Source organism: Rousettus aegyptiacus, unplaced genomic scaffold (genome assembly GCF_014176215.1).
Source record: "Rousettus aegyptiacus isolate mRouAeg1 unplaced genomic scaffold, mRouAeg1.p scaffold_m13_p_4, whole genome shotgun sequence".
Classification (NCBI taxonomy): domain Eukaryota; kingdom Metazoa; phylum Chordata; class Mammalia; order Chiroptera; family Pteropodidae; genus Rousettus; species Rousettus aegyptiacus.
Window position 1 is genome coordinate 55,563,744 of NW_023416307.1, and position 15,098 is coordinate 55,578,841.

At 37.4% G+C, this 15,098-nt stretch overlaps 1 protein-coding gene across 7 annotated transcripts in view; it reads right to left on the reverse strand.

Moving 5' to 3' along the window:
• The window catches only part of CFAP91 (cilia and flagella associated protein 91), a 72,446-nt gene that overhangs the window by 19,659 nt on the left and 37,689 nt on the right, over positions 1 to 15,098 (reverse strand). For 6 of the 7 annotated variants that reach the window (XR_004950386.1, XM_036219004.1, XM_036219002.1 and 3 more), the window contains exons 12-16: positions 9,614 to 9,685; positions 8,288 to 8,434; positions 5,224 to 5,445; positions 2,594 to 2,742; positions 1,939 to 2,051 (exon numbers count right to left, since the gene is read on the reverse strand). Coding sequence is in view for 6 of the 7 variants with exons in the window: in XM_036219004.1 (XP_036074897.1) it covers positions 1,939 to 2,051; positions 2,594 to 2,742; positions 5,224 to 5,445; positions 8,288 to 8,434; positions 9,614 to 9,685 (703 nt within the window). In the remaining variant the exon portion in view is untranslated. The remainder of the gene's footprint in view (positions 1 to 1,938; positions 2,052 to 2,593; positions 2,743 to 5,223; positions 5,446 to 8,287; positions 8,435 to 9,613; positions 9,686 to 15,098) is intronic. The other variant, XM_036219007.1, reaches the window with a different exon arrangement.

Here is a 15,098-nt window from a genome sequence, read left to right on the forward strand (position 1 = left end):
GGTACTGTTTTAAGCAGTTGGCATATAATTATTCATTTAAACCACACTATAATCCTAGAAAAGAATATTATTAATATCCCCATTTTCAGATGTGGGACCTGAAACATGAAGAGGTTAGGTAATTTGCCCAAAGTCATCCAGCTAGAAAAGGATGATAAGAAGTACTGTTGATTGGATTCTGTGCTATTTAGGTATTAGCTAGTTTATATAGGGTAAATCACACAGGAACTTAGAGCACTTCACAGCAGTATGGTTGAAAGTATGGGGACTTTGGAGCTACATAGACCATGTTTCAAATCTGCAAGTCATATAATGTCTCTAAGCACTAATTTTCTTAAATGAAAAATGAGAACACACCTACAGCTATTTTAAGAAATTGAGATAAAGTACTTTTAAAACTGCTTAGTGCATTGTCTAGAACTTAGGATGCATTTAAAATTTGGTAGTTACTGTTATTTTACATCTATATACAGGTCTCGTCAAGGTCTTTCCAATCATTATTTTTAAATTAAAAAAAAAGGAGAGATGTCAAAACTGTCTGTATATAATATTATCTTACTTTGGGGTAAAGAGTATATATAATATATACACATGGTTCTCTTATTTGAAAAGAGAAACAAAAGGTCCTAGTGTGTGCCTGTATGTTTTTCTTGGTTTGGTGCGCATACAAGGAAAGAGGTAAAGACTTGCCCAGTTTGCCCACAGACAAGGCCCACTGGATTCCTTCAGCTCAATTTCTTCCACCAGCTCCTTCCCCTCAGAATCAGGAGAACCGGGGGGGAGGTGGCGGGGATGGGGTGTCAACACACTACTTCCCCTCTCCTTCAATTCCCTCAGGTAGAACTGATCTGAAGCAAGCTGATCTCACTTGGGACCTAGGAAAAGTAGAAAGGAGTTGCAAATTTTCTTAAGGATCTGGGTAACACAAGATCCCTTTTATAATATAAGGTGACATAGAAATATTTTTTATTTGATCTTAAAATTAAATTTTGCTGGTGTAGGCACCATCATACACTGTCGATGGGAATATGAATTGGATCACTCTTTTTCGTGGTGGCAATTTGGTAGTATCTATCAAAATGTAAGATGCACGTATCCTACTTCTAGCATTGCACTGCTAAGAATTTCCTCTCATAAGTATGACCAGGATATGTGTAAAATACCTTGATTGTAGCTCTGCTAGTTCCAGGAAAACACGCTGGAAAAAAACTAAATGCTTATTGCTAGAGGGTACTGGTTTAAAAATTACAGTACAATCATAACGGGAAAATAAGATATTTCTTTGTTCTCTTGAAATGCATGAGAACTCTCTCATTTCTTTATCCCTAGTTAACTGATCTGAAATACTAGACTTCTCTTAAATCTGTCTAGAATTCCTCTGTGTAACCGTGAAACTTTCCAAGATGTAATTTCATTTAAATATTTATCTTCTAGTTGTACCCCTCCCTCTGGGTTCAGGTCTGTCACCAAAAGTCTGATAATTCCAGAAGAATATTCTTTTTCTTTAGACATATTTTTTATCCTTGTCTATTGACTAACAGCATCATTCTTCAAAAACACATCACTTTTGACAAATGACAAGGATATTTATACTTAGACACAGTCCTGGCAGGAATACAGATGTTTGACACAGGCAGAGCAGCAGAGTAGATTCAGGCATCCCAGCTCTTCGACACCCACCTTGCATGTGCCCTGCCTAAAAAGGGTGCTACAGTTTCAAAATCCTGCATATTCTCAACATTTGCTTTATGTTTTTAAAAAATCAAATCACAAAATACATTTCTTCTGGGAACTTTGTAGCTTTCTCTTAAAGAAGGTTTAGATTTGGGTACTCTGTCAAATGCATTAGAATTGTACCCCCTCTACACCTCTGGGACAGTGAAAATAGTTCATATCTTTGAAAAAAATTCATAAACTGAAGCATTTATACTGGCTTACCTTTTTCTTTGACAAAGTCCTTTTGCACCTCTGGGATCAGGAAACTATAAACTAACTCGGCAACAATTTCCTCTGACTGAAGCTGAGTTCGACTGAAAAATAAACACATTAAACTATTTTCTTTGTTGCTTTACTTGAGCTGCCTATTTATGTTTAGATCCTCCTTACTTATGTAAGGAACTCCACTGCTCAAATCCTACCATTGCCTTTTCCTTGATTAAGTGATCTGAAATATTCCATTCCTGGTGAGTTTGGTTAACTCCACGAAAAAATCAAATTTGACTTTGTCCTTCACTTGTCCTGCTGCCACAAAGGGAATGTTAGAGATACAACTTATACATGGAAACCAAACATCTTGGGGTGAGGTCCAGGTAATGTTTCACTTACGGATTCACATTCCTTTCATGCTTTGTGGCATTCTAAAAGTAAGTAATAATGAAAGTGATCCGGACTGCACCAGACAGCTGAAAATTCTATTCCCAATGCTCCTACCATACAAAAGTATATGCATGTTGGCTTCTAAGGAGTTATACTGATAAAATTATGGACACCGAAGCATGGTGTCCCTGGTGGTAAAATCTTAAACTCTTGAAAGATACATAGAAGTAACGGCAAGTGGGCTGTCCATCCAACCACCCATTCTCTTGGTACATACCGGCTTTCCATTTCATAAGCAACGTCATTGATTTTCTTAGCCATCCTCTCAATTTCCGCCCTGGCTTGTTCCTCTGCAGTATTCTCTTCGGTTTTCAGTATTATATTTTCCAGATAGGAAGTTATAGTACTTTGATGAACTTTCACCACCTGCGAAACCCCCAAATACCTCAGTTACTAGAAAACGGAAGGCTACTATAAACAAGATAAGAAAATGTACAAACATTGGTTGACTTTTTTTTTTTTTTAGCACATCTAGTTCCTTCATTAAGTTAATAGCCCTCTCACTGCCCATTCCTTTTCTAGGCAATCTATTTCTAATCCGCCTGCCTACCCATTCTGGGCAGCCCGCATACATCTAGCCCATTTTAGAATTATGGGTCTTACTTGGGGGTCGCAATATAACAACGCACAAAGATCATGGACTTCAGCATCAGTAACCCTGTTTTGGATCCTGGCTTTGTTCTGACCAGCAATGTGACTTGGTCAAACTACCTATGGCAGAAACTCAGAGGTGGTTCCCAGTGCCCTTTCTCTCCTTCCACTTAAATAATAAAACCCCTAGATTTTAGCTGAGCCATCAGGTCCCTAAAATAAAGACTACATTTTCTAACACCCAAAGTTCTAGACAAGGGAATACATGCAGAAGTGATCTAGGAACCTTCCAGAAAGGATTCTTAAAGGGAAAGATCTAGCTTCCCCCTACCCTTTTTCATTTCTCATTTCATGGGGACATATGCTGGGCTGGAGCACTAGAAATCATCTAAAACTGCTATGAGGTCCATGCCTTTGGGACAGAAAAGCAGAAAGCTAGAGGGACCCTGGGTCTCTGATGAAATTTTTAAACTATCACATCAGCCCTGCACTGCTCATTTTTTAAGTTTTCTTGAAATCGTGAGGTAGACTACACATTTAGAGCATAAAATATACAGTGTAATGAATTAGAGTAAAGCCAGTACCCATGCAGCCACTGCCAGTATCTCAGAAATCTGCCTTCCAATCTCAAGATTTTATAGTAAACACTTACTTTTCTTTATAGTTTTGGTCTTTAAGTGTGCAACCATAAATAACACAGTTATGTTTTGCCCGTTTTACAGGTAGATACACGGAAAGTATCAAGTGCAGCATACTTAGTTTTGTATGCATTCTGTCTCCTCAACTTATTTTGAGCTTCTTGGGAGAAGCACACTTCTATTTCATGTCTGCATATTTCTTTGTATCTGAGATAATGCTTGGGACTCAGTAAAGACTCAGCACCTGTTTCTTGACTGGCACTGCAGCAGGACTCTGAGAATGTAATGTTTACTGTGTATCTACCTGTAAAACACCAAGGCCATAACCTTGAACCCCTACAGGAGAGACCAAATGACCAGCTTAATACAGTGTCAACCAAGTAAGCAGCCAACCCAAATACATTTTCTCAGTGTCCATTATGAACAGCGATCTATGTTGGTGCACCAAGGGATGTCTTGTAATATAGTTCAGAGGTGGGAAGTTTAATGTGGTCCACCTATAGCAATATATGTATTTGTGTGTTTCAGTATATCATTATAAATGTGTAAGTTTCTGGACATATTTGTGCTTCTGTGTGCATGAGTGAATAAGGAAACATGTACGTGGCAAATGTGTGTCTATGTGTGTGCTTTCACGTCTTTGCTAATATTGTGTGCACTGAACTATATTTGTGAATATGTCTTTGTGTGTGTGCCTGCAAAGTGTGTATGTGTTTAAATATGAATTGATAATTTTCTGTATCTATATTTCTCAATGTTTATAAGTTATGTTTCTGAAAATTTACTTAACGCATACATTCTGTGTTTTGGTATATTTATATGCAACTGTATTTATTTTCAACAGGGTTATATGAAGGGAGATTGGGAATTTAAATGATAAATAGTATTTGAATTCCTCAAATTTCTTCTGAATTTATGTCTTGGTCACTTTGGAATTTCATATCCATTGTGTCTTGGTCAGAATTCTAATTTATAGCCTGGTATTCGAACTCCCAAGTTTGTATCTTTAGCTAAAACCTCTCTTCTAAATTCCATCTTGGATACCCATCTGCTGAAATGTCACCTCCACTAAGATGTCTTAAACTTAATATAAACCAAACTCCTGATTCCTCCTCTGCCTCTAAACCTATTGCATTCTCAGCTTTCCCACCTCAGAAAATAGTACTACCATCTTCCCAATTGCTTAAGCTGGAAACGACATCATATGTGTCTTCCCGGTTTCTCACCCTGCCTTAAACTCCTTCAACAGCTTCCTTCCTGATCTCCATGGTTCCACTCTGGCCTCCCTCCAACCTTCTCTCCACACAGCAAGCAGAATGACATGTTTAAAACGTGTCACTGGGCCCCATTTGTTTCCTTCATGAAACTTAATATATTTCTAATCCTATATTACTTATAAGGAGGGTTATATAGTATTTAAGCTCTATGAGAGATGGGACTATGTCTGGCTTTTTCCCTCCAAGGTATCCACAATGCCTTCACATAGGAACTCAATACATATTTGTTGAATACAATGAAAAGTAAAAAATAAAAAAATGCCATTTCCTATCATGAATTTCCTTTGGATTTACTCAGCTCTTTATAAACAGCTCTCAGACATCCCACTGTCCCCACTTGCCTCCTTAAATATCTGGTCCTCCTCCCGCAGGCGCCTCTGTTCCACCTGGCGCCGACCACTCTCTTCGGCTTCTCTCATCCTCCGCTGTCGTTCAGCCAGCATGGCAAAGGCATGGATTCTCCTCTCTTCCTGGAGTCTCACCAGCTCTTTGCACAGGAAGTCAAACATGTCTGCTAGCACCCTTCCTTCCAGTCCAGCCAAATGGTTTTCAATCAGCGACATCTTTAAAATAATATAATTTTAAGGATACAAATACCACTAAGAATGGTGATTTATAAGGAGGGTTGCTGGATTACCCAGAACTCTTGATAGTCACTTCAGTTTCAGAATGCACATAGTTTTTATTAGACATATCATCTTTCCACTGGCCCTGTCTCAAGACTTACTAAGAAAACTTACGATACAAATTTAGACATGAGAAAGTAGATTGATCAGTTGGTCACTGATAAATTGTAATCCTCCAGTTATAAGGAGGATTTAGCAAAAACATTTCTATTATTGCCCATACAGACCATATATTTTTATTTCAATTTTATCCAGAACGCAAAGCGCTATATCTCTTCAGACATGAAGGAAAATGTCAAAGGTTTTATTGAAATATAATATTGGAGTTTAATAAAATAGTATCTCCTAAAAATTCACTTATGATACCTTTTAATTTTTTAGTGATTGGTCCTGTAACACAGATTTGGGAGATTTTAAGAATCTAGAGTTGAGAGTCCTGGAAATGATGGTGACAGGGCTACATTTCCATTCAAATGAGGAGCAGAACACCCTGGAAGCACCAGGTCCCAGGACCTGGATAGGAAAATGCCCTCCCTGGATCTGCGTGGTTTCTGATTATAGACTCTGGCAGATACACCTAAGCCAATCCAGGCTTTTCAACTCATCTATTTTATTAAACATGAAAATAGAAAATCCATGGCCTTTTTATTCTTTTAAATAACTTCGAAGTCATTAACAACTATCTTTAGAATGAAGCAGGAAAAATATATGTCTATGTGATCACTGCAGAAAAATAGAGCCCTGGAGCTCTTGACCAGGAATAAACCACAGTATCTGTGGATCCCTTTGTCCTGTCTTTGACACATGGAGAATCAAGGTGTTAAAGAAGACTGTGTCCTCTGAAGCTTCAACCTGTTCCTTCTCCCATCCACAGGTATGAGGGACAAGAGCTCTCCTCCCACCTGCCTGCTACTTTAACATTGAAAGTGGTGCCTCTGTGCTCAGTTCCTCTCTGGTTTATATCTGAGGAGAAGAAACCCATACAGGTCTCAAAGGTGGTGAGGCTACTGGGTGAGACTGTCATTCAAATTTAGTGGCTAGCCCCAACACACTCATCCTCATCCTTACCCACCACCCAGCCCACAGATGCCTTCTGACCACAAAGTCCAGCTTTATTTACAAAATAGGAAGAGCTGGAAAGACAGGGTGACACTATGAACATCTCACTACTCCTCACATTTATAAAGTGGTCATTCAGCCAAGAGATCACAAATAGATTTTCTCCTCATCTCCAGGGATCACAGCTCCCTCATTTGGGAGCAAATACAACCTTTAAAATCTCAAGATGGCTACCCGTTCGTGTTTAGCCACCTTCCTCAGTGAAAAATGTGGGTATGCTCAAGTAGTACAACTTAATTTGATTCTGCTGTAGTTGTATCAAACAGTGCATTATCTAACTGGGAACTGTGCATTTTCTGGAGAAGGAGAAAAGGTGAAGATCAGCACTGCTTTGGGTATCTGTGAGGTGCCTGCTCCCTCTAGCCCCTGCACACCGCTGGTGTATGTAGGTACAGCTGAAGGGAAGCAGGGTGAGTCCTTGGATTAATGACAGCTCTTCCCATTAACTCCCTTAGCTCTTAGCTGACATGATATCATCCATGTATTTGTCCAGTAAATGGGACAGATGAGTTGAAAAGCCTGGATTGGCTTAGGTGTATCTGCCAGAGTCTATAATCAGAAACCACGCAGATCCAGGGAAGGCATTTTCCTATCCAGGTCCTGGGACCTGGTGCTTCCAGGGCGTTCTGCTCCTCATCTGAATGGAAATGTAGCCCTGTCACCATCATTTCCAGGACTCTCAACTCTAGATTCAGAGACTTCAGTGTCCACATTCTCTTTTTCCTCTGGTCCCTCTGTTTGGTCTTACAGCCTGTGGCTTTCTTCTTCCCTCCCCCACACTAGCTGCACCAAGATCAGTGACCATCTAGTCCTGCTGTCATGCAAAAGAAACAAAGGTGTGCTCATTCTTGAGCTGCTAATCATTTGTGCCCAATTCCACACAACACAGAGATGTGTGTTACTAAAGGTGGGTTATATTAATTTTATTGTAAATGTACTTTCTTCAATCACTAAACTCTGTACAAATTGATCCTTTTTCACATTGATTTACAGATAAGTGGGATAGGTAGTAAAAGTGTATCTGTACTGTAATCAACGATAAAAACTGTATATAGAGAGATGAACATGAGGAGATGACAGGAAAACATTTGCAGTTGTTGGATAAGAGCTGCTATTACCAGCTGTTGTCAAGTGGACAAGGCACAGAGGTCATGCTGAAAGTCACAGAGTATCATGCGATATTAACATATTTAAAATGCAGTTTAACCAACAGCTATGTATAGCCCCAAAGCTCATAAATGTGCATTGATGTTTAAAACTAAATCTTATTTCTCACTTTTTCTTATTGCTTTTATTCCTTATTCATTCTGCTAAGCTCCCACTAACTGAAATACAGTAGAGTCACAAATTATTTAAGAAAAATTGGAAGGGAAAAACATTTTAAACTATAGGTTTCTTTTTTTTCTTTTCTTCTCCTTTTTCTTTTTTTTTTTTCAAATAAAATAAGGCCATATTCAATTCAATGAGGGCACACCCCATTCAAATTATGGACTGCAGCAGCATTGTTTAAAAATGTTAACTGTGATAGAGTGATGGAATTGTAGGAGATTTTTTTTTTCATCACTATTTATTTATTAGCATATATAATATTGCTCATGCAATAATAAAAATCGAGGGAGAAAATGTAACAAAACAGTAACAAGAAAGAAAAGGAAAGAACCTTGTGGTCATGCAAGTTCCTCTGCCGCTGTAAGGCCAAGGTCACTTGCTTCTCAGCTTTCTTCACCAGCCTGTCATCTTCTTGTAGTGAATGGGTGGTGCGCAGCTCCTGGATCAACTCTAGACGCTTTTCTTTCCCTTCAAACATCTGTATCAAATCAAATCAGAGACTTGCAAATTAGCATCCCTTGTGCCAGGCACAAGGACTAACACACAGTGACCTGTGAGGCCCTTGTGAACAGTGGGTTCTTTTCTGCCTTTTGGGATGACAGAGCATGATCCACAGAGCAAGTTCAGCCCTCTGTTTTATGCCTTCGGCTGCTCAGGCAGAGAAGGAGCTTAGTTATCAGTTAGTGTACTCAATTTCTTAAAATACCTTTCAAAGACAAAGTGACAACTATATGGTCATATTAAGACACTTGAACCTTCCCCTCATTTCCTGTGCTCCTTCCCTAAGAATCCTGGTGATGGTATAGTTCATGACCATATTTTCTCTTCCAATAGATCTGTCCCCTGGTTTATAATATGCAATGTGCTGTCTGAACTGTGGCATTTCTCCTGGGGAAATACTGAAAGGAGAGTAAAGAACAATGCTGAACACAAGATGCTTGCCCAACTTCTTTGGACTTATTTTTCATAATTTATTCTCTTAAAAGTTATCACTGTCTGGAGGCAAAAACAAATTTTATCTGGGCTTTACATCAGTCCATTTTTAGATTGAGTGCTTGCTCTGGCAGAAAAATAATCTGGGTACATCTTTACAGTGAGTAAGACCAGAGTTGAATTAACACAATTTCTCTCAGACTCATATTACTTGCCTGTAAAAAAACTGGGTAGTAATCAATAGAAAAAAAGATGATATGTGTTTAGCAAAGAATACATAATGTGGGCATACAGTAGGGGTTCAAAACTGTAGTTATTATTTAGCTAGTTCATTTATTATTCAGGTATTATTAGCTATATGCAGCTCAGATAATTGTATTGTGACTTGGTGGAAAATTAGGGAATCTACTTGATTTGTGATACTTTAATAGTCAAAATTCAGGTAAGAAAATTGATGGATTTAGTAATTGCAAGGAAGATATTAGTTTCACACTGCCTTGGTTACAACTGTGTCAAACAGCAGGCGGGTCCTTTCCTTCCTTGACACTGTGTCACCCACCTGGACAATCTATGGCGGTGGAACGAAATGGGTAGGTAATTTGAGAGTATAGTTCTATAGGATAGCAGGGAGCAAGTTGGAATTCACCCCAAGAAACCAAGCATATATGCACTCTATAAATTTATTTGCAAAGAAGTACAGGGCCAATAGTTGGACTCTACATACCATGTTCTGAACAGCTCTGCCCCGGAGTAACTTTTGTATGTAGATAACAGCCATTTCTATATCTTCTTCTTCCTAAAAGAATAAAGGGAGAAGAACCAAGCAGCTTGAGAACAGCAGTTAGCATCAAATAGCTTTTGAAGAATTCTATCAAGCAAAAGAGACTGTACTAAATAAAACATGGTCCATACTCTCACTGAACATATAATATCTTAAATGTTACTTACTGTATTGTGTTATTAATATTCATTATTTTTTCATTATAAATATCATTAATAAGTCCTATCGAAAGCAAAAAATTCACCCACTGTCATGCTATCACTATAAATTAAGCTATTTTCATTTTGCTGTACTCCTTTCCAACACAATTTTTCTTGAAGCAACAAGTATTGTTGATAAGATCCCTTTTGCAATAGTTTGTTCATTTTTGATCATGAGTAGAAAAAGAATGCAACTAGTCTGAATGTTAGAGTGTAGAGTGAGGTGCTTCTCAAAAGAATTTAACTAAACTAGTAAAATCAGAATATAATTGACAAAATTAGCCATCTACAAAAATCACCTTAAATATCTGTGTATCAAAAACAGAAAGAGAGACTTTCTTGAACAAATACCATCAGCTCCAAGCAAAGGAAACATGGTGGAGTGAGAGACATCCTCGGATCGCTCCCCTTAAAACAACCATAAGTTAAACATCTAAAACTCAACAAAAAACATGCAAACTGCACATGGGTATGGCTGAGAGTAGGATCTGTGCATAAGAGCTACCACAGGTCAGAACTCAGGGTGTCGGGTAGTGGACTGAGAGGAATAAAGAAGCTACCTCTCACAACCACCAGAGCTCCCTGTAGGAGGAGGAGGAGAGGAGAAGGAGCAGAGAGTTCCCTGAACAGCCCTGCCTGCACAGAGCTACCCATAGTCTGTGGCAGTGCCCAGTCAGCAGGACAGAAAGCAGAGAAGTGGGACTGGACGGCAGAGAAACAATAGTTGATTTTTACCCTTCCCGGTTGTAAAGCCAAGGCTGAGCCGCAACCCCCAACCCATAGGGCCCCTCCCCCAACACCCTACAAGATCGATCACCACGGAGCCTCAAGGGAATTTGAGCAAACACTGCCAAGACTGTTGCAGACACTGACAGAGACTGAAACTGAGGGTAGTGAATGTGATTAAATATCTACAAGAAAATAAAGGCATTATATAAAGCCATTATTAAGGTTTTATATAAAGCAGGGATCCAAGAGGCTTAGATGCCACCTACTGGAAACCAAAAGAAAAGTGACTTCTTTGTAGCAGGCTAAAGAGACCTTTATATAATACATCCTCTTTCTGGGAAAACAACACACACACACACACACACACACACACACACACACAAAACAAAAAACAAAAAAAAAACAGAATATACTTCCATTAATGTCCAGGTGGAGAAATAGTCCATTAAACACTATGAACAATCAATGTGACAAGGCATCTTAGAAAGAAAGAAAGATTTTTCTTAGAAAGAAAAATCTCCAGAAAATAAGCTTACAGACAAAGAAATATGCAACTTAAATGACAGAGAATTCAGGATGGTACTTCTGATAAAACTCAGTGAGCTCCAAAATGAGTCATATCAATAATTTCAGGAATTGAAAAAACAACAAGATGAGCAGAGCAAGAAGATAGAAATCATCAAGAAGAACCAAATAGAAATTCTGGACATAAAAAAAAAAAAAACCTGCAAAAGTTGAAATATAAAATGGCAAGCCTGGGAAATAGAGTTGACCAAATAGAGGAAAGGATCAGTGATATCGAAGACAGAAATCTAGAAATAAATCAGAAGGAAGAAGAGAAAAACTGAAAAATGAAAAATAATTAAAGAGAAATACAAGAACTAGCTGATACCATCAGGGGAGGAAACAAGAATAATTGGCATTATCGAAAGTGAAGAAAAGAAGCAGGGACTAGAAAGCATTTTCAGACAAGTAGTGGATGAGAATTGCCCATATCTAGGGAATGAGCTGGAGCTTGGAATTCAAGAAGTCAACAGAACACCCAATTACCTCAACTCAAAAAGGCCTTCACCAAGATACATTGTATTAAAATTATCAAAAATCAATGACAAAGACAGAATTCTCAGGGCAACCAAGGAGAAAACAGTAATTTATAAAGGAAAACCCATTAGATTGTTCTCAGACTTCTTCAGCACAGACCTTGCAAGCCAGAATGGAATCAAATATTTAAACTATTAAGTGAAAGGAACTACCAACCTAGAATAATGTATCCAGTTAAGCTCCCCTTTAGATATAAAGGAGGAATTAAGATCTTTCCAGACATACAAAAATTGAGGGAAATTTAACTATGAGGCCTGTACTATAGGAAATACTGAAAGGGGTCAGCTCACCTAAAACAGAATGACAAAAAAAATTGTACATAATTACGAGTAAGATGACTAGCAGGCAAATAGAAGCAGAGGAGTGCAACCCTTCCTAAGAACAGGGCACTGTAAGCTTAAATAATAAGAAGAGAATTGCTATAGCAAGATAGTAATGAACATTCAGCATACATAGGGACAAATTGAGATAACAATGACTAAAATGGGGAGAATTCAAAGATCCAGATTCTCAAAGGGGAATGGAGATAAGGCATACACAGAAGAAAATGGACAACTGTGTGTGTGTGTGTGTGTGTGTGTGTAACTATCCTTTACATATTTGTAATGGTAACCATACACCAAAGATGCAGAACTGAAGTATATAACATAAAACAAGAAGAACCAGAGACAAAACCCACAAAAGCCAACCAAAATAAAGAAAACAGAAACGCAAGGACAAGGAAGCAATGGAAACATCGAGCTACTAGAAAGCAAAAGATAAAATGGCTATAAGAAGGCCTCATATTTCAATAATCACTCTAAATGTAAGTGGACTGAACTTACCAATAAAGAGGCACAGAGTTGCAGAATGGATCAAAAAACAAAACCCAACCATATACTGCCTCCAGGAGATACATCTCAGCTCCAAAGACAAATACAGACTCAAAGTGAAAGGGTGGATAATGATATTTCAAGCAAATGACATTCAGAGAAAAGTGGGAGTATTGGGACTAATATTGGATGAAATATACTTCAAAATAAAAAAAGTAAAGAAAGATACTGAAGGATACTTCATAATGATAAAGGGAATCATGCACCAAGAAGATATAACACTTATTAATATCTATGCTTCCAATCGGGGAGTCCTGAAATGTGTAAAGCAATTACTAACAGAACTAAAGGGAGAAACAGACCGAAACACCATCTAAATACCTCACTGTTGGATAAGGACAGATCATCCAAAAAGAAAATCAATAAGGAAATCACATCCTTAAATGACACATTAGACCAACTAGACATAATTGACATTTACAGAGCCTTCCATTCCAAAATGACTGCTTATACATTATTCTCTAGTGCATGTGGAACATTCTCAAAAATCGACCATATACTGGGACACAAAGATAGCCTCCACAAATATCAGAGGGTTGAAATCATACCAACCATATTCTTTGATCATAATGCTTTGAAACTAGAGATCGACTGCAAAAAGAAAGCAGGAAGAACCACAAATACATGGAGATTAAACAACATGCTACTGAGAATACCTAGGTCAGAGAAGAAATAAAAGAGAGAGATCAAGAGATATATAGAAATGAATGATAATGATAGTATAACATATCAAAACTTTTGGGACACATGCTCATAAAAGTGGTCATAAAAGGAAAATTCTTATCATTACAACTCTATCTCCAAAAACAAGAACAAGCCCAAATAAACAACCTAATGTTTCATCTTAAAAAAAACTAGAAAAAGAACAAATGAAGCCTAAAGTCAGCAGAAGGAAAGAAATCATCAAAATTAGAGCAGAAATAAATGAAATTGAAAACAAAAAACAATAGAAAAAATAAAAGCAATGAAGAGCTGGTTCTTTGTGAAGGTTAATAAAATTGACAAACCCCTGGCTAGACTCACTAAAAGAGAGAAAAGACACAAATAAATGAAATCAGGGATGAAAGAGGGGAAATTATGACTGACATCACAGAAAAACAAAGGATCATACAAGAATACTATGAAAAAGTATGTAACACCAAGTTTAATAACCTAGAAGAAATGGACCAGTACTTAGAAAAATACAACCTTCCTCGACTGCATCAAGAAGAACTGGAAAATCTAAATAGACCAATCAGCAGTATGGAAATTGAAACAATCATCAAAAACCTACCAAAAAGTAAAAGTCTAATACCAGATGGCTTCACCAGTGAATTCTACCAAAGATTCAGAGAAGATTTGATACCTATTCTCCTCAAACTCTTCCAAAAAATTGAAGAGGAGGCAATACTTCCCAATTCATTTTATGAGGCCAATATTACTCTGATACCAAAGCCTGGTAAAGAAAATACAAAAAAAAAGAAAACTACAGACCAATATCTCTCACGAACATAGATACAAAAATCCTAAATAAGATACTAGCGAACTATAAAAAGATTATAGATCATGATTAATTGGCTTCATTACAGGGATGGTTCAACATATGCAAATTGATTAATGTGATACACCACATAAACAAATTAAAAAGTAAGAATCATATGATCATATCAATAGATGCAGAAAAAGCCTTTGACAAGATACAGCATCCATTTATGATTAAAACACTTAACAAAATTGGTATAGAAGGAAAGCACCTTAACATAATAAAGGCTATGTATGACAAACCCTCAGCCAACATTATACTTAATGGTGAGAAACTAAAAATCTTCCATCTAAGATCAGGAACAAGGCAAGGCTGTCCACTATCACCACTCTTATTCAATATAACATTGAAGATCCTAGTAAGTGCAATCAGACAAGAGAAAGATATAAAAGGCGTCCATTGTGTGTTTACCACCCAAAGTCCAATTTCCTTTGGCTACCCTATATTTGATCCCCTTTACCCACTTCCCCCTCCCCCATTCCCCTATATTTGACCCCCTTTACCCTGTGCATGTCAAATTATAATGTACGCCTGAAAATTATATAATTGTATTAACCAATGTTACTCAAAAAAACTTTATTAAAAAATAAATAAATAAATAAATGATTTTTTTAAAAGGCATCCAAATAGGAAACAAAGAAGTCAAACTGTCACTATTTGTGGATGACATGATTCTCCCTATAGAAAACCCTAAAGACACCACAAGAACACTATTAGAAACAATAAGCAAATACAGTAAAGTTTCTGGATACAAAATCAATGTTCAAAAATCCATAGTGTCCCAGACTCTAATAATGAAGTGTCAGAAAAAGATATAGAAAATATAATTCCTTTTGCAATTGGAGCAAAAAGAATAAAATATCTAGGAATAAATTTAACAAAATATGTGAAGGACCTATATAATGAAAACTACAAAACCCTATTAAAAGAAATTGAAGCAGATACAAAGAAATGGAAAGATATTCTGTGTTCTTGGATTAAAAGAATCAACATAGTTAAAATGA